Consider the following 25,172-nt stretch of genomic DNA (forward strand, 5'->3'; position numbering starts at 1 on the left):
CCCGGTCCGGGGAGATCCCACATGCCGCGGAGTGGCTAGACCCGTGAGCCATGGCCGCTGAGCCTGCGCATCCGGAGCCAGTGCTCCGCAACGGGAAAGGCCACAACACTGAGAGGCCCGCGTACCACAAAAAAAACAAAATGGCCTGTGGGGTTACCCACATTTCATCCATATTCTGACTTTGAAGAGGAAAAGTTCTGCGGGACAAGCAAGCTGGAGTCCCACCGTGTTGTCATTCATTCATTCAGCAACACTGATTGAGCGTCTACTAAATTCCAGGCACTTTGGAGGAAACAAATCCTAACTTCCGCCTATCAAGGGGAGATAAGTCATTTACTGAGATAACTATGAGGTATAGGTATCATCGTTACTCCCACTTTAAAGCTGATGGCACAGAGGTTCAGGGAGGTCCAGTGACTTGCCCAGCCTCCCACAGGAGGACAGGGACGATGAGAATTTGATTTATGGCCCTCTAGACAGTATGAGACAAGGCACAAACTTCCGTCCAGGGGACAGTGGACAGAAAAGATTGCTTGGATCAAAGAAATAATAAAAATTGAAAGGTTAGTTTATGTTGTGAGAAGATCTTGAATGTCAGGATCTTTAGGTAACCTCAGATAAAGGAGAGTCCCTGATGGCTTTTAATCAGGGATCAGATCTGTGCACTAGGAAGATTCATTTGTGATCTATCTACAATGTGGATTATAGAGAGAAGAAACAGGAATTAGACCAAGTAGAAAGCTATTACAACACTTTAAATGAAAGGAATTTGACCCAGGATAATGTCTGAGTTAAATCATGGTCTTGGCTTTTTATTAACCTTGAAAGGTTAAGGATGTACACTCCCCTCAAAATACCCTGGGGTCTTTGATCTGTGAACTTATCGAAGCCGTCATGAACTTTGTTTCCAGCCTTGGCATATACTAGCATCATTTGTTCTAAAACAATGGCCTTAGGGTTTCCACATGCAGCACGGGGTCGGGGAGAGAGTGGGACAGAGAGGAGGCCCCAGGATCGAGGGCCGCGAAGCCAACAGTTGCCTCTCCCAATCTTGGTAAACAAAGGTGTACTGCGCTTAACTACACTCTTTATGGTCTATAGATCTAGACCCTTCTTCTCTAACCTTCCCTTTTCCACCTTATAAATCCTGAATTTTAAACTCTTTTCCTATGGTAGCCACCCCCATCAGATTGTATAATCGCTAGTCCAAACCTCTTGTCTCACAGTTAAAACCCCGAAGCCCTGGGAAGGAAAAGGACCCGTCTCAGGCCACACAGCCAGTGGATAGCGGGACAAGCCTCTGACTCTCCTAGCCTCTCTGAGCTGCACCATCTCCAGCTCTCAGCTCAGACCGGCATCCCCTAGAGGGACTCTGTTCCCCCGGCAGGAATGAATGGTTTTGTAATAAGGGAGAACAAGTTTTACTTGTGTCTTCAGTGACGCTGCCCATCATTCTGCAGAACTTTTTAGCCTCTGGAGACTAGCCAGGCACTTCGTGGCATCTGCGGTATCTCTCCAGTGTCCTAACAACGGCCATCTTAAAAATCCCTGATTATTAAGTTTGCCTGACCAGCAATCTTGGCCTGATTGTTAAGTTTGAGCTATTCAAGGTGAAATTAGGGGACAAGGCTCAGGGTGAGGTCAGGGGCGATTCGTAATCACCAAATGCCTGCCGGCAATTCCCATTTGGACATTCTACCATCACCTCAAGCCCCACACATGTCTCTCAAAACGTCATGGCCGTCCGTGTTTCCCCCTCCCATCTTTCCCTGTCATCCAGGTTACAGCCCGTGGGCCAACCATACTCCCTCCTCTGCCTACAGCAGTCAGTCACCAAGGACCATTTTGTTTCTCCTTACCACCTCATTTCTGTCCTCTCCTTTCCATTCTTATTGGCATTCTGCTTGGAACTCTGTGTTGGGTTGTGATGAGATAGTTGGAAACTTGCTTGTAAATGGACAGAATTCAAGAAAAAAGGTACCTCCCCTAACTCTGTTTGAAATCTGCTTACTTTGCACCTGTGTCACAGGATCCTTTTTAAGTGTTAGCTCAGGACCCAGAATTTGCATTCCCCTCATTGGCTGGGAGCCTTTGGTTGTAAAAATCCATTTGTGAGCTTCCAGCTGTGGCCCTCTGTGCTTTGGCACGGCACAACATCTCTCTGCCGGCTCTCCAGCTGTGGGAGTCCCTGCAGAGGACAGCTTTTAGGCAGGACAGATTCAGCTGAGCAATCCTCATGCTAAGCGGGCCTGGATGCCACTAGGCAGAGAGTGAGCGGCTTGAGGACAGTCAGTCTCTGAGCTGAATTTCCTGAGCCCCTTCTGTCTATAAGGCATGACACACATGAATTCCAGTTCAGGACAATATGTTTATTTATTTATTTATTATATATATATATATATATTTTTTGCGGTACGCGGGCCTCTCACTGCTGTGGCCTCTCCCGTGGTGGAGCACAGGCTCCGGATGCACAGGCTCAGCGGCCATGGCTCACAGGCCCAGACGCTCTGTGTAGCATGTGGGATCTTCCCGGACCGGGGCACGAACCCGTGTCCCCTGCATTGGCAGGCGGACTGTCAACCACTGCGCCACCAGGAAAGCCCTGTTTGTTTATTTATTTAGCCCCCATCTAATATTAGGCATCATGCAAGGTTCTGGATAAAGAGATATGTGATCATTTCTGATCATGAGGGGTTCACGATCTGGAAGGGAAGACAGCCAAGAAACAATTATAATGCATTGCGAGACACGTCATTATGGTAGAGGTGAGCCCAGGATGCTCAGAACCTAAGCCAAGGCTGAAATAATCATTTTACTTATGTGATTGAATATATGAATTAAATGACTGACGATGACCGTGGGCCAGGCACTGTGCTGTGCACATTATGTCATTTTTTTCTCGTTTTAGTCGCACAGCATTTTTCTTCTTTCATCCTTACAACTTTCTGGGCAAGAACTATTTTTGTTTCTGGTTCTCAGACAAGGCAGCTGAGGCCTAGAGAGGTTAAGCAGCTAGCCCAAGGTCCCCCACTGGGTAACAGAAGGAACCAGTGGTCCATCCCAGGCTGCTTCCCCACAGAGCCTGAGGACCGTGTGTGCAACTGGCACTCCCTGGAAGGGGCCCAGACTGAGCAGCAGTAGGGTGAATAAGATCCAGCCTTACAGAGCTGGGCTGGGCGATGGGAGCCTGCACCTGTCGCAGGCCCAGAGAAAAGCGAGTGAAGGGCGTGGAGGAGAGAGAACATAGCACACTGCAGAATCCAGTGTTTCTCTCAGCCGCTGGAATGATCAAAGAAGGCTTCACAGAGGAGGTGAGCTTTGCATTGGCCTTTGAGGGACAGCCAAGGGCCCAATGTTTCGGCATAGGAAGAAAGCAAGAAAACAGAGAGAGAAGGCCAGGCCATGGCAATGGTCCAGCCAGGCTCTAGGTGAAAGAGGAAAGAGATGAAAGCAAGAACACCGAGTTTGGAAAGCCTTCTTTATGTGGATGTGGGAGGGGGCACAGCAGAAGGTGAGACCGAGCCATGCCACCTAACCTGGCCTCCCCCTCTTCAGCCTATGCTCAGCTGCAGCCACACCAGCTCCTCTCCCAGCCGTCCTCAAAGCACCTGCAGCCCCAGTTTGGGATCCAGCAGCAGCAACAGCAAGCATCACAACAGCCGCCGCCGCCCCAGGCATCACGGCCAGCGCTCCAAGCCCCGTCCCACCCCCAGCTGGCCTCGGTCCCTCCAAGCCTGGCCCTGCAGCCCGGCCCCGAAGCCCATGCCATGCCGCTAGGCCCAGTCCCATCCACCCTGCCTCTCCAGTGTCCCGCTGCCAACCTGCACAAGCCTGGCAGCACTCAGCAGTGCCACCCTCCCATGCCAGATGTCGAGCCTCACAATGGATACCCTGAGGGCCTGTCTCACACCCCTCAACACAGGTTCCAGCATGCCTCGGCTGTCATCTTACAACTGCAACCTGCTTCGCCAGTGGTGAGTAAGCTGAGCCCGAGGTCCAGAGAACAAAGCGGGAGGACACGGCTCAGGCAATCCCGCGGCCCCCATTTGGATGTGTGTCTGGGTGGGCTGAGTGTCGAAGTCCTCTCTGAGTAGTCCAAGAAAGAAAAGGGGCCTCTCCCTAATTTGGGGCTAGCTGAATCTTAATGTCCTTGCCTTCTACCCAAGCTCCATGGAAACGGGGGACGTGTCCAGGAATGTAGAGGCAATTCACGAGAAGATCATCTCTGTCCTGTCCTTTAACAGCCCCAGCAGTGCACCCCCGATGACTGGAAGGAAGTGGTACCTAGAGAGAAGAGTGGGCCTGAGACTCGGTCTGGCCCACCACCGCATCAGCAAGCCATCGTCACTGCCATGCCAGGTGGCCTGCCTGTACCCAAGAGCCCGAACATCCAGCAGTCCCCAGCTCATGGTATGAAGTGTAGCGGGGCCCTCGGGGGAGGGGAGAGCATTGTCTTCCTTGCCACCCCCTGGCACATCTCACTTGGGCATCTAGAATGGGAGGGAAACTACTCCAAGCCCCAAGAAGCAAGAAAGAAGCTGGGTAGGTGGAAACAGAGAGAGGATTGAGAAGATGACGCAAGGACAAAGAAAGGGGACCCAGAAGGCATAAAGGAGAAAGAAAAGGAGAATTGAAAGTTCTAGATGAGGCTTGCCTGTCATTGCTGTCAGATGTACCTGCATATCCGTATGCCGGGTTGAGAGTTCCCCCAGGGATCCAGTTGTCTCAATCCTCTGCTCTGCTTGGTATGAGAGTGCGTTCTTGAATTTGGCAATATGACAAGGTGGCTGTGTAGTGCAGAGATGAGGGAAATGCTTAGGGGGAACTAGGAGGGGATTCAGCTCACGGAAATCACCTTTGAAGGAACGGTGCTCAGCTCTGGGATCCCCACCTTCTGTCTGTGAGTGCTCAGGGACAGGCGGGCTTCTCCTAGACCTGGGTTTTAGGAGACTCTGCTGACCCCTCTACCCTGACGAGAGAATCACAGCAGTACCTCTGCCTCCACAGTGATCCCTTCGCTTTCCTTTCCTTCTCTGCCAGTGTGCACAGCAATCTTGGCCCAGATCTCAGAGACATTCTGGGCCATGGGCTGCCTACAACTCAGGGAGGCAGTTCCATCATTGGACTAAATGTGTGCTGGGAGTGGGGTGGGGAGAACCAAGAGAAAAGGGGTTTGGAAAACAGAAGAAGGAGGAGTGAGAAGAAAAGTACTTTGGGACAAAGTAGTTATAAATGTCCTATAAGGAATGGAGGGTGGACTCAAGGAAAAGGAAAGCAAAGGAATATGAAGAAAAAACCATTAGAAAAATTAAAAGACAGCAAGGAGGTCAGCATTCTCTTGGCAAACTTGCAATGATAAGGAGCTCACCATTTTGAAAAGCAGCCCATTCCATTGTAGGATTGCTCTAATTATCAGAAAGTTGCTCTTCAAATTAAGCCAAAATCTGCTCTTGTGGAACTCCCACCACTGGCTGTGATTCTGTCCTGTGGATTGTCCATCTCCTACAGTGTGTATAGACAGTTATCATGTCTCTTTCCTCTCCCCCATTAAAAAAAGAGAAAATCTCCAGGCTAAATATCTGAGATTTATTTCATTTTCTACCTATCACACATCCAGACCTCCCATTCCCACCATGCTGATCATTCTTGTCTAGCTACATTCTACCTCTCCACTAATTCCCTTAAAATGTGATCCCCAAAATGAAGCACATTAATTCCAAATACAAAAAGGCGCAGTCACCCTAGGTTGGCACCTGGACTTAGCTTTATAACCCTTCAAGGGACAGATCTGCATGGTATGGTAGAGAGGAGCTAAAATTCGTTGAACACCTATGTGCCAAGTTCTGCTCTAAGTTTTCCTTTACTCATTCATGATAACCCTGAGAGATAAATATTATTGGCCCCATTATTTAGAGGAGGAAACAAAAGCTTGAAGAGGCTCCAGTTCACAGAGCTATGAAAGGGCAGCACCATGATTCTGGCTCCAGGGGTAATTCCCTTACCTGCCTTCAGCACGACATTGCACCTATGGCCCCACTTTAACTCCCCTGACCCAGGGGAATGATACCCTTAGTTCACCGAGCACTGTGTCACCTGAATTCCAGAGGGGTTGGGTTTGGTTTTTGTTTCTGTCTTTGTTTTTGTGGTTTCTTTTTACATGGATTGCTATCACTTCAGGTCTCTTCCATCTCAAACTTGTACAATTTATATTGTGAGCCAAAACATGATTAATTATATCTGTTAAACGTTATCTTGTGAATTTAGCCCACAGTTCCAGGCTAGCCAGAAAATGGTAATGCTTAACAGCTAACATTTAATGAGTCCTCTCTACCAGCTTTACATGCATTTCCTCATTTAATCCTGACAGTAACCCTCTGAAGCAGGAACTTTTATCATGCCCATTTTAAAGATAAGAAAACTGAGGCACAGCAAGAATAAGTGGTGGGGCAGGAATGTTTTATATCTGAATTTTGTCACTCATTATACTAACTCCTCTGCTTAACTTTGCCATCCGTAAATTATATAGCGTGTTTTCTTTGTCTTTAACCAATTTGCTGATCGAAATATTGAATAGGACCTGACTGAAGACATATCCCCTGTCTGCAGGTTGGTGATAATCAACAGCCTTTGTTCAAGTATTTGTTATCCAACAACCTCTGAATGAACTGACATTTGCCTCCCTTTCTTCATCTTGTCTAGAAAGCTCTCAAAAATCTCTTTCTGAAATCTAATCTAGATGATACACATATAACAAAGCATCTTGCTCCTGAGGTTCTATCTCATGAGAAAAGTAAGTTTTGCACAGTGGAAACAATTGTCAACCACCCAAGATTTAAATATTCATTCTGTATATGTTTGAATGCCTGCTCTGTGCAAAGTACTGTGGGGTGGAAGGTAGTAAATGCATAGAGAAATAAGGTCTGTACCCTACCTTCAAGGAGCTTAAAGTCCTCTGGGAAAGATGAGAAGTGCACAGGAAAAAAATACAGTAAAAACTAAGATATGATAAATGGCATAGAACGATTATGGGTAAATGCTTTAAAAGGTAAGAGAGAAAAGTTACTGCCAAGTAGAGATTATCAGGATAGATTGCAGGGAGGAAGTGGCATTGTTCTAGAGCGAGGGTTGGCAAACTACATCCTGAGGGCCAAATTCATCACATCACCAGTTTCTGTACAGCCCACAAGCTAATAATGGTTTTTACATTAAAAAAATTTTTTAAGACTCAAAAAAAGAAGAATATTTTGTGATACAAGAAAATTATACGAAATCCGAATTTCTGTGTCCATAAATAAAGTTTTATTGGCACACAGCCACATTCATTCAGGTAGTGTCGTCTGTGGCTGCTTTCCTGCTGCAACAGCAGAGTTGAGTAGTTGCAACAGAGACCACATGGCCTGCCAAGTCTAAAATATTTACTATCTGGTCTTTTATAGAAAAAGTTTGCCAGCCACTGTTCTTGGGTCTAGACCATGAAGGATGGGTAGGACCTGGACATGTGGCATTGGGGAGAAGGGACTGGTGAAGTAAAGGAAGGGAGGCAGGAGTGTAGGCATGTTTGGGGGACAGAGAGGCCGAGCATTCATAGAACAAAATGTAAGTGTAAGAAATGCAAAGGCGGAAAGGGGGAGGAAATGTGCATATTAATGAAAGAAGGCTTTGAAAATTTGAAAAATGGGGTGGGGGGAACGAGGGAAAGAGAAAGGGAGCAAACTAAACGATCGGGGAATATAAAATAAATGTAAAATGTGGAAACAAAGGTAAAGGGATGAGGCCTGAGGGGAAAGGGCTGGGGATATGAATGCTAAGAAAGGTAAGAATATGAGAAAATGTTGGAAATAGAAGTCAAGCATGGAGAGAGAAATTCGGGGCAAGTATTCGGCATAAAGCCTGGGGGATGGGGGTGCAGTGAGACTTGTGAGTCTCACAAGCTCTAGTATATCTACTGAATGAAGGTGCTTTCCCGACAATTCAGTTTAATCCAGCGTGGTTTAGGAAGAGAAGTAACATTTATTGGGCTCCGTGTGCCGGGCACTGCAGGCAATTTGTATAAATGCTCTCAGTTAGCCTGCACAGTAAACCTAAAGAGACGGCATTAGCCCCGTTTATGGAGGTGTAACTGGGTCACTTTGGTCATTACTTAACTTCTCTGATCCTCAGTTCCCAGTGGGGAGGATAACGACTACTTGTGGGGTTATTGTGAACACTGAGAGGAAGTGCGTGCATGTACGGCTTGACACATATTCAACACTCAATTACTGCTAGTCGTTATTCTTCCTGCCTCCGACTTGGCCAGGCGGGAGTCCACCACCGCACGGGGGACTTTTGACGGGGCGAGAGCGGACATTGGCGTGGCGCGGCGCCCGCCTCCTTAAACAGAACCCTTACGTACCTAACCGGCCGCCAGCCCCCCCCGCGCCTTCCAAAGGGCGCGGGGCGGGGCCGGCGCGGCCGCACAAAGGAAGCGCGCGGCCCGGCTTCCGCGCCGGCGCCCCGCCTCCCTGAGGCCCCGCCCCGCGCGCCCATGCCCCGCCCCCGCCTCGCCCCGCCCCCGGCGGAGGCGGCCGCGGGAGCCCTGCCGGGACGCGCCGCATTGTCTCCGCGGCGGCTGCAGCCCTCGAGCGCCCGCCGCGCGCGCGCAATCCGCCGCCGCCCGCACCCCCGCCCCGGCCTCGCGCCCCCGCCGCCCTTTGTGGACGCCGGCCCGGCCGGTACGGTCGGATGCGCCGCGGCAGCCCCGGGCCCCGGCTCGGAGGCTCGCGGCGGAGAGGAGGCGGCCCGCCCGGGCCCGGGACCCCGCGCGAGGCGGCGCCCGGCCGAGGGGTTGCGTAGGCCCCGCCCGGCCAGGCCCAGCCGGGCCCTGGACAGGTCAGTGCCCGTGGCGGGGGAGGGGTTCTCGCCAGGAGGGGTACCGCGGCCCGCTCTCGTCGCACTGGACACCGGGCACCGCCCTCCGGTGCCACTCCCGGCCCGGGCCTACTCGGCTGCCAGGCCGTGCCAGCCCGCGATTCTCGCCCTCCCGACGCCGGGGAGGTGTCCTGCGCCTCCCCCCTCGTCGGGGACCCTGCCTGCCCCGCACTTCCCCGGCAGCCGCTGTGTCACCTTCGGCGTGCCAGACGCTTCCGTGTGTCCCCGCACACCCCCACCCCGGCCTCGGGCCTCCGGGGCGGCGCTTTACCGGGGATGGACGGTCCGCTTAGGGACAGGGCTGTTGGCATCCGCTGTACCCTCTGGGTAGGGGACTGCCTATCTTGGAGGCCTGCGGCTTAGCTGGAGAGTTTTGTTTTTAATCTAGTTCAGTCTCACGAAGCTTTTAATTGGATGGAAAGGGACAAGCTGTTCTGTGTCTATCCTCTCTTCCATTTTTAGAAGAGCGTTTTCTCTCCTTCCCGTGCCAAATGAAGGCATATTGTATTGTTGATTCTTTACATTAAAATCGGGACTTGTGAGATTCTTTATTTAAATTGAAGTCCAGAGAGAGGGAAATAATTTGCCCAAGATCAAGTTGCAAACCAATGGTGAACCTACAGTGTGAACTCGTAGTCCCCAGCTCCTGTATTGTTGGATACCAGTTTGTGCCAGTGATACCCCGGCCGTCCCAGTCCTCCCCATCCCTCCCGCAAGGCTGCCTTTTCGACCTGAACACATTTCACTGACATACTTTCAGTTCTGATCAACTTTCCTTTCCTTCCTGCTCCATACCTAGAATGTTGACTTTCTTCCCATGCTGCCTACAGAGACACGTTCTTTTATTCTTTTTCCTGCTAAACAACTTAGTGACAGCTCTCCCCTTAGATATCTCCCATCCTAGATCTTTAATCCCCTTCCATTAGCATATTGGACCCAGAGGATCCCTTGTTGTGAAATAAGCTACCGACCTAAATCCACCATATGTCCCCAATTTTTCTAGGACAACCCCAATTTAAAATATTCTATCACGTTGTCTATCAACCAAGTGTCTCGATTTTTGGTTTAGAAAATAATGTCATTTTCACCATATCAGGCCCTGCTGTCCTGGCCTTTTCCAGCCATTTGGCTCTGGGGCATAACTGGGTAATCCAATTATCATTCACCTGGGATTTTTCATCCCCCCCCCCACCCCCGAGTCAACCCAAATGTTGGAACTGCTAGGATTTCTAGATGAGTCTGAAAATTGCAGGCTAATGAGGCAAGGAAATTCCTTCTTGCTCCTATATGTCTGCCCCCGCTGCCCTCCCCATTTTTTATTCCGGTAGAGGGCCTCAGACCTGTGGCAGCGTCTATTGATTAGGGCTTAAGTTGAGGTCACATGGGATGCAGGGCTTCATATCATGTTGACTCCAGAATAGAAAGAAAGAAACTTACTGTGTTGGTTACAGGGCAGGAGATTCTGTCTTGGATCTTAAGATACCTGCACAGCTAAGTAGTTTTGGTTCCGCTCAGATTTCACACACCTTCATTAGGCTCCTGCCTCGTGTAAAGCATCATCCTAGGCACTGTGGAGAATGTAAAAGTGATTTTTTCACTTAGCCCCCAACATCTGGATCTATATCTCGAAATAGCCACATTTTTGAATCAGCTGATGCAGTGTGTCCCACTGTTTCTTTACCTAAGTTCCAGCCCTGGCAAGGCGGGAACCAGAGCCTCTGGCTTGGCTCCTTCACAAGGGCTGGCTTCTTCAGAGGGCCCAGCAGATGGGTAGTGGTGCTCGTGTGGCACCTGCCCTTTCCAGGCACTCTTATCACGTGAGCTCTGCCTCTCAGCCCACCCAAGATCTGTTACCAGGCTTGTCCATACACATCGGGAAGAATAGATGCCTTTTTTCTCCAGCGTTAATCTTGCCACTTTTCTGTTGTTCTTGAGTTGGCTTTCTCAGTTGTCCAACTGCATTTTTGTGAGAGGTAGCTCCTGTTTTCATCGCCTTCTCCTCCCCCCCACCCCTTTTAAGCTGTTGTTTTATTAATAGGTGGCACATAGGTACGTAATGAATGTTGGTATTTTATCATGCACTCACCTCCCAGCCCTGTCCACTTCTCTTCCAGGTCCTGGCTTACTTTCGAATTTACCTTTGTCAGATGCACTCAACATATATTATTTCCACTTCCTCAAAGTAAGGAGGAAACTCCAGCTCTTCTTCCTTCTGTCCCAGTAATGATTCTCCTGGCTGTAGGTCTCTTCAGCCATTGTTCCTCTGCATTTCAATGGAGGATAACCTTTTAGGAAGGTGTTGTTATGCTTGCCTCTCCAGACATACCTCCTCTGTCACTGACCTTCTAGTCTAAGCTGATTGACCCTGAGACTTCTCTTCCTGCTACCAAGGCCCCTTCCCCCATCTGTGACCCTGTGCCTGTGCCTTGCTCTGGCTCAGCCCCAGGATCCACTCTTTTTCAGACCACATCCTTTTTCCTGCCTTACTCATTTCCTGTCTCAGATACTTTGGATCCCTTGGATCTTTCAGTGGGAAAGAGAAAAAGAGGAATAGATAGACGATTTTATAAAATTGACCTGTTCTTGCCTCTGGCCTTGCATGCTCTAACTTAGGCCATCCCCTCCCTAGGTTTTCTTGTTTTAGGGGGGAAAAAAATGACTGCTATCTCAGAATTAAGAACCTTTACCTGAGGTTTTGAGTGTCTTTTTATCTCTTTGTGAATGTGTGAAGAGGATGACTCAACTGCCTTAGACGCTTCCTCTAAGTCTCTGCCCTCCTTTGGGCTTTAGGCCTCACACTAGGCATTCGGTAACTATTTGCTGAATTAAGTTCACCCCCTTCCTATCAAAGTCCTTCACTTTGAGCTAGCATGGATCAGTAAACCAACATAAAATTTAAGTTGAAAAAACTAGGGAGTAGGATGGTGGCTCCCTTTCTGGTAACGCTGCTCGGTGTTAGTGTGACACTCACCGAGGGTTTTTTCTTCCTCTCGGTCAGTCCAAGTTTATATTAAAGTTCTCCCAGCTGTGCAGTGCCGTTTACTCTCCAGACAGATTTGGTCCCATCCTGAAAAAGATTCTCTCCTGAAAAGATACATCTACTAGAGTTGAGAGTAGGGAAATGAGACACCTTCATAGAAGCATAGCTTCTCTTTTATTCCCTTTCTTTTGTACCATTTTGCAACTGGAAGATGAAGATGATGATTTTCTGTGGTCCGGAGGAATCTCACAAAAGTGGTTGTAGAGATTCTTTTGTGTTTTCCACCCCCGTGGAAAAGCAGGGTGAGGACTGGCTGCCTTATGCAATCTACTCTCATGAGGCCTTTGTACCAGTAACAGAAATGACTGTCTGCAGTGACTTAGCACCTTGTCTGGTGGAAATCAAAGCTGGGACTACCCCTCAAGGTAGAGGTATGAACATATACTGATTTATGTTTTCAGTGTTTTTATGGCATGCTTTAAACTACAGTGTGAGTCACCAGTTAAAAAGACTCTGAGTATGTGTTCTGTTAAAATGTTTAAAGTAGGCCTGTTCAAGATAACTTGAATTACTTATTCACAATTCAAATAGATGCAGGTTTCATTTTAAGCATTGACTTATTTAAAAATTTCAATTTGAGTTTAGCTACATCAGAACACTGATTTGATGCTTGCAAAGAAACTCTGAAACAAACCATCTTTAATTCAACTTTATGACATTTTGGAATTGTTAGGAAAATAATCAACCATTTATTTATCCAAGACAACAGTCTTACAGATTCAGGGCTTTTTTCCCCCATCAATAACAAAAGTAGAATATAATTGCCATGGTCAAGAAATGGTTGTGGTTTTTTTCGGCCCCGCCCCAAGACATGCGGGATCTTAGTTCCCCAGCCAGGAATTGAACATGCGCCCCCTGCATTGGAAGCTCCGCGTCTCAACCACTGGGCCGCCAGGGAAGTCCCGAGATGGGCTCTTTTATAGTTAATCGAGTTATACAGTTAAGAGTGATTAGTTTTTGAAGGTATAAAATATAGTAAGAAACATAGCATATAATTTAAATAATAAATTGTTGCTATGTGATTCATTGTAAGACCATCTAGGCCAGCATAATAAACTTAATGGTTTGTTGTTCTTTTTCCTTCCCCTTCCAAATTTATTTATAGTTAGTGAAAAGGGATGTGCTTTCCTATACTTGAAATTTCCAAATGATTTTTTTAGTTAAATCCAAAAGAGAACATTCTTTCTACATCTGCCAAAGAAATGATTGCTATTAAATAGGGATTTCCAGTGTTCTAAGATGAATCCAGATGTTGAAGAGAGTCCCCGTTTGCTGTTAGACTCTCTTGAAAGCAAAAACCTGTTTCTTGGATGATTTTCTTCTTAGCAGTGAAATTTGTCATAGCTTCTCTTAAGAAAAGATGACTGTTAGCTGCCGTGTCATAACCAACTCTTCTCCAGTAGATTAGGAGAAGCAGGCCTGATGCTGAATATTGAGACCGTTGGCAAGAAAATGAGAGTTCATGACTGCTGGGAGTTATTTTTAAAGCTCTTGTTGCATGGCTATTATGTCTCAAATACTGTATAATTATCCCTAGTTACTGATATCTTTAGCCTATTTGAAACCATCCATATGTGGCCTAAATCCACACAGCTATATTAAGACATTTTTAAACAATCAAAGCAACTGACACTGTAAATTAAAACAAAATTAATGTGAATCAACTACCGTTTTTTTAAAAATTGGTTAAGTCCACATTTCCAGGCCTCCAGTAATCAGTATTAATCTCTTCTGTCAGCTGATTGGTAGCAAAGTAGCGTGATTGAAAACTTAGACAATGGTTATTAAAGGAAGGGGGGCAGAAATGATCAAGAAGTTTGATTTGCAAGGTAAGTATTATCTATCCCATTATATAGACAAGGACAACTGAGGTTTGGCTTTCTCTAGCACGTGCGTGTGCGCTCATGCTCGCGCGTGCTCTCTCTCTCTCTCTCTCTCTCTCTCTCTCTCTCTCTCTCTCCCCCCCTCCCCCCCCCCTCCCTCCCTCCCTCCCTCCCTCCCTCTCCCATTTCTCTAAGAATATTAGTGCTTCTGCAGTTGGTAAATAAGAGAATTTTCTAAACATTTCTAGTTGGTTTTTTAACTGTTATAAATCCATCTTCCATGATTTTCTCTTCAGCCTTTTAAAGTAATTTCTTTTCACAGGCTAAACCGCCTCCTGGCATTATAAGAACCACTAGGAAAAGTGGTTCTTTATTTGTTCCTGAGTTCTTTCTTTTCTGGTTCCTGGGGTTCTTTTGTGTAATACCCTGGGACTCTTTATGAAAGAAATGCATAGGAAGGGAGGGAATCTGGCGGTTGTCATGTCCTTTGGGTTAACGACTGTTGAAGGTGAATTGGGACGTGTGGTCTGCCCCAAAGGGCAGGTGCATTTCCCTTGTGTTGCAGTCATTGTCAAAGTGGAAGTAAGATTTCTTCCCGAAGCCTTACTTCAGGAGTGCAAGGACAGCACACTGAGTAGGCCAGAGCACCTGAGGAACATGAATGATGCCTGAGTTTGGACCAGTGAAAGAACAGCTCTGCTCTGGGGCTGCCAGAGGCCAGGCTCAGTGTGCGTGAGACTGGGGCAGTTTCCTAATCTCTCGAGTCTCAGTGATGGGAGCTCTCCAATAGCCATGTCAGGCCTCTTCCACTGTGTCGTAACTGCAGTGTCTTATTTAATCCTTACCACAGCCATGTGGGACAGAGATGAGTACCCCATTTTACAGATGAGGAAACTGAGGCCTAGAGTAACTTGCCTGGGATTACAGACTAGGATTTAAGCATAGGGTCTTTCTGATCCCAGTCTTAACTGCTGGGTAGCACAGCTTCTAAATGTAATCAGTGCCAGGCATTTTACATATATAAACTCTAACATTCCCTGTAACCCTGCAAGGTAAGCAGCATGATTGTCATTTTTATAGACGGAGAAACTAAGGTGCAGAGCAGGTACCAAGTGCTTGAAGCTACACAGGTAATCAAAGATGGAACCAGAGTATGAACCCAGGTCTGCCCCAGTGCTGGTGGCCTTTCCACTCTGCCATTTTTCCTCTTGTCTCCTGTGATCCTGATGTCTCTAGCGGAGAGCCTCTCCTGTTGGTTCCAGACCTTTTGCCTTGTGAAATCACAGCGTCTGCTAGAGAACTGTGATGTTAGGATATCTGGGAGCCCTTGACCGCAGCCCTGGAGACCGTAGGGCTGCAGAGCTTTTTTTGAACTCTGTCCCTGGCTCCCTGCGGCTAGTGAGCCATCGCACGTTGACCAGCGCAGGTGCTGCTGCTGAGTGGGACCTGGTCTTCAGCCTGGGCCGGGCAGCAGTGCTGCAGCTGTTTGGAAATCCCCCCTGGCTCCCATCCGAGCCACGCGGGGGCGGCTGGCTGTCGCTCCATTGATTTTTTTCCTCCAGAGCTGGGGGTGGCAGCTTGGAAAACGTTCAGCTGTTTACAATTCAGCTTATGTACACTTTAGCTGGGGAGTGTGGGTGAGTCAGAAGGCCCGCTCTCTCTGCCGGTGTCCTAAGAGACAGCCTGAGAGTCAGCTGTATGGTAATGGCCGCCAGGGAGGAGGAGGAGCCCCCCCTGCCAGACCCAGATGCTTAGGATCCAGGAAGCCTGTCTGCTCTCCAGTCCTCTTAACCCAGACTCAACAAGGTCGCTCCGCAGTGACACCGAGGCGCGTCTGAGGCAACCTGGCCCAGCTTCCCTTTCATTGGGCCGCCACCTCCCTGGCAGGCACCAGGTATGGAGCCAGGGCCTTGCCCTCCTGTGACTCGGCAAAGCGCCCCAAAGGGATCCTCCTGTCACAGCCCTTTCTTCCCTCTCGGGAGAGGCCCCTAAGAGCAGAAGTGCTCCGAGGGGCAGGGTGATGAGGGCACCTGTGTGAGACAGCCGCGGCCTGCTGTGCGTCTGGGAGCCAGGGGCTTTTCGTGGGTCTGACAGTAATTCGGTCCTTGGCAGAATTGCAAATGCTCCAAGCATCTGGCATTGGTACCTCCAGCCTTCTGGTTCTCAGGAGGGACCCTGGGTGGGAAGGGGCCTACAATTTTCCCAGCTCTCTAAGGGCTTCTTTTGTGCTTGTTTTAGAAGGTACTCTCTTCCAAATTAGGTGGTACCCACTCTTGCCTTGATTCTAAAATGCACACTTTTAACTATGCACCCTTTTCCTCCTCTGGGAAATTAAGATGTTAGACCCAAGGCCCTTCTAACTCCGGTCCTCTGTGATCTAGTGCCCCTGATCCAAAACGTCCACTCTTCATGCCCCAGTCCGCCCAGCAAACCTCATCCCTAAATTGGGAGGAAAGCTATCTGCTTCTCTAAGTGATTCACAGCCAGGTGTGAATGGCCACAGGTGTATATTTGCATTTTAAAGCAGGTTGTTAACCAAATGAATCTCTTTAATGGAATACTCTGTCAGGGTCCCAGGACAGAGCCGCCATTCCTCCTTGCCTCTCTCTTCCCTCTCTCCCCCCTCCCTCTCCCCTCCCCCTCCCCTCCCCTCCCCTCTCTCTCTCTTTCCCTCTGTCTCTCTTTCTTTCAACAAATTGGTGCTTAATGAGATATCTTACCTCCCTCACTTTCAGAGCAGCACTGATTTCTTTAGGGGCCCAAATATAACTAATGAGATTGTAAAGGGAGGCCACAGCCTTTCCAGAGGGCTCAGCCCTCAGCTTGCCGTGCTCTGTTAGCACCAGGTGCATCTGGTCTGTGTCAGCTGCTCCCTGTCTGGGATGTGGCTTCCCTGGGCGTCACTTTGCAGGTGCTCCCCTCAGGGTCTCTCTAGAGCAGGCAGTTGTTTAGGAATCCTGCTGTCACCCCTCCTGGCCACGTGACTGGCCTGCTAAGCTCAGGCACAGTGAGCCGGACTTCAGAGCCAGGGGCCTGGAGAGAACGCTCTGTGTTGTATAAGCGACCTTGTTTTGCCATTTGTCGAGCAGAATTTGTTGCAGGCAAATGATCCATGTTATCACCTATTCTGCTTCCTTGAATCCTGTATTAACTTCATTAGCTTTGTCTTTCTCCTGCTGCTGCCAAGCAAGGGTAGTTAGAAGTCTTGTAAATTAAAATACCCCTTTCTCCTCAGGTCTGGAGAAAGTGGAAATAGCTACTGGCCACGCTGAAGGGTAGAGGGAGAGGCTCTGCTTGCCCTTCATTTCCTCTGAAGTCAGGTCTTCAAGGGGACTTATTTTAGGGGCAAATAGAATGAGTGGCCAGGTCATCTGAAATACCCACAATAAATGTTAGTACTGAACGATATTTCAGCATAACTGACGATTTTTGCCTTACTTGTGCTTATAAAGAGCACCATAACTGGTTCCGAAGTGGCCCAGATGGTGCGTGGCTGGAGCCAGCCTGACCTCTGTCCTCAGTGGGCAGGAAAGCTCGGCCTCTCTGGGCACCTACCTCCTGGCCCCGGGGGTGGGGCCGTTTTTATAGGCGTCTCGGGCCTCTGCCTCTAGAGGTCATCATGCCTTTCCAAATGCCTGGAGCCAGCATCAGTGTTTCAAAGGGACCAGGGAACCCAGAGCTGCAGCCTTTGGGGCCAATTTAATGCTGTATCTCCCTTCTGCTGAGGAAATCCTCACTCAAACAGGAAGAACTGGGCTAAGGAATAGCTCTCATTCTTCTTTATAGCCAGGTACCCAGAAGTGCCACCCCCATAGGCAGGCACCAGCCCGGCTGCTCCCTCTCGTCATTATCACCTAGAAAGTGATGTGCCAGTCTCAGCTGGTGACCGGTTGCTGTCGGAAGAGTAAGGAGATCTGTACGCTGGTCAAGAGTGAAGACGGAGCCCACGGGTTCCCCGTGCTCCAGCTCAGCAGCCGTTAAATGGCTATTATATATTGGAGGCTGGGTTAGCCCTGAAGATACAGATGAGACCGAGACAGCCCCCACCTAACGGCACCTGCTTTGCCTAGCAGAGGAGACCGGCCCTGTAGCAGATAATTTCACAAACTGGGCCACTGGGGGGGTCCTTCCTATTTTAATCCAGTCCCTATAAGGGCTGTTTCTGCCAGCGCCTGTGAGACCAGATTGAGAAGCGACCTACAAGGTTGAGGCCTATGTTATGTAACAACTCCCCCAGAACACATTGTTTTGTTCATTCTGATCCAAATACTTAGCCCTTTGTGGTCAGCTTCAATTGAAGGCTAGATTCTACTTCCCCCTTCCACCACCGCCACTGAAGCTTGGCTTTATTTCCTTCCTGCAGCCTCTCCTACTCAGGGTGTCCTGGCCTCCACCTTTCAGTTCCAGGTAGCTAACTCTGTATGAAGGCATTTGAGACCTGTGGGAAACCCGGCAGCACTTACAGCCTCGGGACTGGTCAAGGGAATTGAGTAAGGAAGAATTCCAAAGATAGAGAATTTCTTTGTCTCTGTCTTCCATCTGGCCTCAGGGCCAACAGGGCAGGTTTCTGCAAGTTTAAGCGGCTTTCCCTTAAGCAGGCTGCAAAGCAGTCTGGGAGAACGGGAAGCAGATTAAATTAATCTCAGTGTGCTGAGCTTGGCAGGGGGTGAGATTGTATATGGTCATTCCAGAAATAGCCCAGACTCCTCTGTGACTAAAGCACATGATAAGGTATTGCCTACAAGATGACTGCAAAGCGAAATAGCTGCAAACCTTTGTACAGTCGTAAAACGCTCTCCCTTCCGTCCCTTGGATTCTGTGTCTCCTGTAACCTGGCCCAGAGGTATAGTGGAGAGTGATAGCTTATAATGTTGTGGTGAAGGGGTTTATTAGTTTGTTCTCTTGCTTAATAAGATCCTTTTTTAAAAACTTAGATTCCCAAAAAGTCTTTTTCCTCCCAGAGTTAAGTATTGGCTCTGTAGCCTCTGAGCTCGTGAATGTCTCTGTTGGCTCCTGTATTTGGCACGAGGAAGGACTCTGACCTCAGGAGCCCCCGCCTGCCTCGTCTTGCAGTGTACGTTAGTAGGCACAGATCTGAGAGACAGGAGGGAAGGGGGTAGAGGGGGTAAGGAGAAGAGTCGAACAAGGTTGGAGAGATCCCATAAAAGGAGACAGGGTATCAGCAGCTGTTTGGTGATAAATATCAGTGAAAAGAGGGAGGTGGGCAGGATCCCAGAATTCAGAGGAGAATGGATTAATTCCATAGAAGTATGATAAACTAAAACAAGGCAGTCACTCATTGCCCTCCATCTGTGCTCTCAGCGAGGAACGAGATTGTGTTTGAAAGAAACAAAACAAAACTCTTACCAACAGGATCTCTTGGATCAATACACTTGATATATTATGTTACTATTGACGGAGTACCTGACTTTAAAAGATGCTGGCAAAGAAGACCTAGGGTGATGATGAATTTGCAACCTTTTATATAAGAAGTCGTCAAAGGAGCAGAGGGAGTGTGGCCTGGAGGAGAGAACGTAAACTGGGCTCATAAGTGACATCCTTCATGACACCAAGAACATTTCTTGAGTGTTTCCCAGTGTGCTAGCGCTTCATTGCTATTCATTTTCTCACTTAGTCCTTGTAGCAACACTAAAGGGTAGGTCTTATTATTGTCTGTATTTTATAGCTGGAGAAACCAAGGGTCAGAGACAGAAGAGGACTTGTCCCTAATCCACTTGAGTGATAGAGACCAGTCTCTAAGCCAGGTCTAAGCCTGTGTTTTTGCCCATTATACAAATAAGATTAGCCTTGTTCTGTGTGGTCTAAGAAATAGAACCAGGGTAAGTGGACAGAAATTAACAGAAGATAGATTTTTGGCTCATTATAAGGAAGAACTTATTAATTGAACTGCCCAAGTTGGGAACAGACTACTTCAGAGGTAGTGAGTTCCTTTGTCATTAGAGGTATTCAAACAAATGCCAGAAAATCACTGGGTGGGGCTATTATAGGGAAGGGTCAAGCATTGGTAAGGGGTTGAACCAGACTTTCTAATCTTGTGACTCTATAATCTGTACAGTAGCTCATTAGCGAAGCCAGGGAATATTTTACTAGGCTCTAATCAGAGGGGAATAGCCATCATCTAAAAATAGGATTTTAACTTACATAGTAAGCTTTCTATTTTAACATTTATTCATTATTTTAAATAAAATAGATTGTTTCTTTGCATATTTAAAATACTTTAAAATATACAAGCAAAAATGTAATTATGTAAATATAGACTGAAATATTTAAAATTTAAAAGCAAAGAAACTTAATTTGATTGATTGTATAATTAACTCAGTCCTCCTAGTTATTCATGGATTGTTAAGGAAAGATTTTTTTTTTCTAGTTCCCAAACACCTTTACAATTTTAGAAAGACTGATTCTAACGGAGAAATTTTCCATCCCTATAGAAAGGTCAAAAATGTCAAACAATTTTTTTCAAAGGACTATAAACACGTAAACGAATTTTTCTAACTTGCTGGTATGACTGTCTCCAAAAAAATTAATTTTTAAAAAATCTCATTAATCACATCTCTTAGGTAACTCCTGCTAAGCTCTGAAATTTATTATAGTTGAATTACAGAGGTCTGAGTACTGAAGACATGTGTCATGGCCAACTGTTTTTTTAACAAAAAAGATTTATCCCCGTTTACTGCACATTAGGACTACTAGTAAGAAAATGAGCCGGTTATAAACCTTTTCTAAAATGAGTTTATTTTGATTTCTCCATGCCACATAATTAGGCATCGTGAATTCCTGTTCTGTGGTGGGATTTTTAGATCTTTAACATGAAATAAGAGCATCTTCATATAAATTTTGTGCAAAAATTACTTAGCTAATAAATATACTGAAATTCTTTTTAAAGTGTGTAATACGTACATTCACACTGGGTTATGCTTACTGTCAGTAGGCTTGTTGCAATAAAGAAATGGCTTTTTCTTTCTTTTCTTCTTTCTTTTTTTTCTTTTTTAGGAAGTTCCAGGTTAAAGGCAACCTCAGCTTCACACAGTTGGCGGTGGTAGAGAATGGCCCTGGGAAGGGGGGGTGGGGAAAGAGTTAAAAAAGTGAAGAGAGGAAAGTTGCTTCTAAAACAGTGAAGCAACTCAGGAGAGGTACTGTTTGGAGTGGAGGAAAGGGGGTCCCTTGTGGTGTGGTTCTGTAAAGGCACCTCATCATACTTACTGGAGCTCTGTCAGGCTCTTCAGAGAAAGGCTGGCAGCCCCGTGGAGAGGAAATCTTAAGCAAGGCTCTCCTTGGAGGGAAGGAGTCTGTGGTTGGCCGAGAATCAGATTGGATGTGGAGCTGAGAACTGGACAAGAGGCTTGATTGGGGCAGGAGACCTGCAGGAACAGCATAGAAAACCTCAGCTCTGCTTAGGGGCTTCCTCGGTGGAGAAACAGAATACACGCATGTCTTAATGCAGTGATCCCAAATAACCAGTCTCCGATGAGGCGGATCTGTGTTAAAATGTTCACGTGGGGTTCAGTACTTTGACATTTCACAGCACGCTTAAAATCTAACCCTTTCCTGAGGAACCTCATAGAAGGTTCATTTCCTCTCTGCCCCAAACCCCCTCATGCCCCAAGCCCTATACCTAGTTCAGCTTTTCATCTTGGTTTTAGATGTCACCTTGAATACATTTTCTCCCTTGAGCAGAATGTTAACTTGTTTGTCCAGATCAATATTGACCAAGGTCTTAACTCCTCAGAGGCAGAATTCTTGCCTGTGTAACCTGGTTGGACTAAGCACAGTTGGGAAATTAAGAAAACACTGCTGGCGGATGAGCTGCATTGTTGCAGAACACACTGTAGTCTCACTTGGTGGTGGGTCCACTGAGACTGTACCACTTTTGAATGGGTCACTGGGGGAGGGGACTGCTTGGTTTGCATCGTCGGGCAGTGTTGAGTCCCTGCTCTGCTACTGGCCTAGACCTGGTTCTGACCCCCGCCTCCCGCTTGTGTTTTCCTGCTTTCCCTTGTACAGAGACAGGGCAGGGCATTGTTCATGCACTGACCGACCTCAGCAGCCCCGGCATGACCTCAGGGAACGGAAACTCTGCCTCCAGCATCACCGGCACTGCCCCCCAGAATGGTGAGAATAAACCACCACAGGCCATTGTGAAACCCCAAATCCTGACGCATGTTATCGAAGGGTTTGTGATCCAGGAGGGGGCGGAGCCTTTCCCGGTACGGACTACTTCTTTTCCCCTCTTTTTTTTTTTTTTTTTAATAAGTATACTTTGGATGTGTATTAGAATAGCTTTACATTTCCATGTAAAATTTCTGAAAATGTGAAAAATTTGCTCTTTCCTTGCTAATTTTCCCCCAAAGGAATATCAGAGCCATTTGCTTTCTAGGATTGAGTGTCTTCCTAAGGTCCAGAAGGGGTCAGTGATTAAGAATAATTGGCAAGACCCCTTGGTTGGAAGTTGCCACACAGACTCAGCCGTGTCCCTGCCTGGTGAAGTGCGAACCCCTTGGTTAGAAGGGGTTCACATTGGGGTATTTGGTGCTGCAGGGTGATGGACTTTGGCATTCGGGTTTGAATGCCCCCCCAAATGGCAACACGTTGGCTGGTTAGAGAGCAAAAGGAAGCTGTGTAGAAGAGAATTCTCAAGATCTATCTGAATGGAAGACAAGTGAACAGAGTTACAGCCTGAAGCTTCTTTTCTGGGGACAGAGCCTTGAAAGGGGAGTGAATGAGGGGCACTCTAGAAAGGGGCACGTCATCAGGTGTCTCCAATTAAAGCATAAGACCAAGGGGAAACACAGAAGAATCAAGAACATGGCTCATTAGAACAGCACCCAGAGCCAGCAGTGCACAGTGTGAATTGGTGAGACAGGTGGCCTGCTCTCTAGGTGGGAGGAGCCCAGCGCCAGGTGCACTCCAGCCTCTCTCGTGATAAACTTAACTGGCTGTTAGAGACACAACATCTTCATGGGAGGCCATCTATCTTTTGCACATTCTTTGGATCCACGAGTGGTGTGAATAGTCAGCCGAAGCCTCTGGGCTTGATGAACTGAGATGGGTGGACTGCCCTTCTAAAATGCCAAAAGACAAAAATGCCAAGACAGGTTCTTGTCCTCTTTCCCTCTGGAGGTCGGTCAAGGCCTGGGGCACCTTAGCTATAAGTAGCTCTAGCCCTGTCACATACCTTCCCTCATTAGACTAGGTCCTCCCTTTGGCCCCCTAGAGAAGCTCCAGAACCCAGCTGATCTCACAGGATTGATGCTGATTGGACAGCAGCCCCAGCATCGCCCAGGAGATCTGGCAACCAGGCTGCCTGCACAAAAGGCAACAAAGGGAGTGCACCAAAGAGTGAATCAGCTAGTCTGGGATCCTGGCACCACCGAGGGCCTTTGCTTTCCGGTGTGGCCCAGCATCCACGTTTTCCTCTTCTCCTCCGTGGCTGCCTGTCCCTCTGGCTCGGGTAGGGCAGTGGTAAGGGAGAGAACAGTAAGGCATCCAGGAATGGCGGCTGGGTCTGTGTGTCACACATACAGTCACACACAGCCTCAGCTGTGTTCCTGCCCCGTGACGCGTGAGTGCTGGGGCCCGGCCCTTGTCCTGGTGCTGCGGGAAACCTGATCCCTGCCTCCATCTCTGTCCCCTAGACGCTTGGAAAAGTAGATATTCTCCTGACCTCCTAAGCCATCCATTGGTCCTGGGTTGAAGCCATTTCCATCCCTGTGCTTTGGTGGTCATCGGCATCTTGCCTCTTGAGCTAAACAGCAAAACAGGCCTTGAGCAGGGTGTACCTGGATGGTGATACAGGGGCGGGCATCTGTGCCTGGGTGCTTTATACATGTAATTTTGATGAGGCTGGATGGCAAGGAAGCATGCCCACCTGACCCTCATGGCCTCCATGTTGCCTTGTCCCCTAGGTGGGACGCTCATCCCTGCTGGTGGGGAATCTCAAGAAGAAGTATGCACAGGGGTTCTTGCCTGAGAAACTTCCGCAGCAGGACCATACCACCACCACTGACTCAGAGATGGAGGAGCCCTATCTGCAAGGTAGCGTCTCAGACCCTGGATGCCGGGGCTTCTGGCGGGGCTGAACAGGACTCAGCAAGGCTGGAAGGTCCTTTCCCAGTATCCACGGAGGGGCTCTGAGCCGGGGAGCGTGTGAACATGTCAGCTGACCAGACTGCCCTGTCCTGTGCCCGCTCAGCCCTGTCCCTAGAAAACGGACGGCAGTTCCTGCCCCTGGGGAACTGAGTGTGCCCTGCCTGTCTCCAGCCCCACTCCTGCCAGCCCCAGGATTCCAAGAGCGGCTTTGCCCGCGTGAGTCACTCGCCAGTTGTAGGCCTGCAGGAGCAGCCCCAGGTGTCTCGTGCCCTTCCTCTACCGCCTCGGGAGCCTGCACTCGGGACGGGGGCCAGCAAGGGCTGCACTTGCCGCACGAGCCACCGACTAAGTGGAGGCGGGACGGGACGCCCACGTAGGCTGCAGAACTCCTGGGCTCTGTTACCCAGGCCGGCAGCCAACTGGATACCTCAAGGGAAGGGCGGGGTAGTTCCAGATCAGTGGTGACAGCATTGAAGCTTTCCCTGTGAGCGCCTGCTCTCTTCCAGGGTCATAAAGAGGGGCGCTGGTTCTTCCCCACCCGTGCTTTGTCTCATAGTCCTTAGAAGCAGAAACTGCCGGGTGTCCAGGGGCCATCTTTGGACACCTTCGGATACTTTCCAGGGGTGAAACCACAGCCCTTCCAAAAATAGCGACAAAGCAGTTTGGCACTCTCCAAGCCGCTGCTGCAGGCAGGACAGAGCAGAGTGGCCCGGGGTGGGGCTGTGGGCAGTCCTGTGGGGACTACTCCTTGTCCGCGCTTACCGATTTTCATGCTTTTCAGAATCCAAAGAGGAGGGTACTCCCCTTAAACTCAAGTGTGAGCTCTGTGGCCGGGTGGACTTTGCCTACAAGTTCAAGCGTTCCAAGCGCTTCTGCTCCATGGCTTGTGCAAAAAGGTGAGAGCCTCAGCCCCTTCCCTTTTCTTGGGATTGCGCCTTGGTACCCAGCTCCTTATTTCCGTGACCTGCCTGGAAGCAGCAAAGAACTCCCATGAGCAGAGCAGGGCAGGCGGCAAGGGTCCAAGGGAAGGAAGCAGCATGTAGCTTGTCGGGCCCTCCTGGGTCCCACTGGCACCCGCCCTTGGCAGCTCCCATCTCCTTAGGGTTTACCGAAGCCTCCACCGGAAGCTTTGCCCAGAGCCACTGCGCTGGCTACAGACGTTTCCTTTGCGAGCGTTTGCGCAGCTTAGAAGACAGATGATCACAGTAAACACCAGCGTTGTTTACTGTGGACCGGCTGTGTGTGAGTCTCTGTGCTGGGTGTTAATATGCATCATGTCATCTGATCTTCAA

At 48.5% G+C, this 25,172-nt stretch overlaps 1 protein-coding gene across 5 annotated transcripts in view; it reads left to right on the plus strand.

The window, feature by feature from the left end:
• The window catches only part of PHC2 (polyhomeotic homolog 2), a 102,426-nt gene that overhangs the window by 70,637 nt on the left and 6,617 nt on the right, over positions 1-25,172 (plus strand). For 3 of the 5 annotated variants that reach the window (XM_073792390.1, XM_019938164.3, XM_073792398.1), the window contains 5 exons: positions 3,556-3,974; positions 4,245-4,410; positions 21,796-21,998; positions 23,697-23,826; positions 24,662-24,776. In XM_073792390.1, the coding sequence (XP_073648491.1) occupies positions 3,556-3,974; positions 4,245-4,410; positions 21,796-21,998; positions 23,697-23,826; positions 24,662-24,776 (1,033 nt within the window). Of the gene's footprint in view, positions 1-3,555; positions 3,975-4,244; positions 4,411-8,580; positions 8,869-21,795; positions 21,999-23,696; positions 23,827-24,661; positions 24,777-25,172 lie in introns of those variants that run through there. The other 2 variants (XM_019938163.3, XM_073792403.1) reach the window with 2 other exon arrangements.

Source organism: Tursiops truncatus, chromosome 1 (genome assembly GCF_011762595.2).
Source record: "Tursiops truncatus isolate mTurTru1 chromosome 1, mTurTru1.mat.Y, whole genome shotgun sequence".
In the NCBI taxonomy this organism is placed as follows: domain Eukaryota; kingdom Metazoa; phylum Chordata; class Mammalia; order Artiodactyla; family Delphinidae; genus Tursiops; species Tursiops truncatus.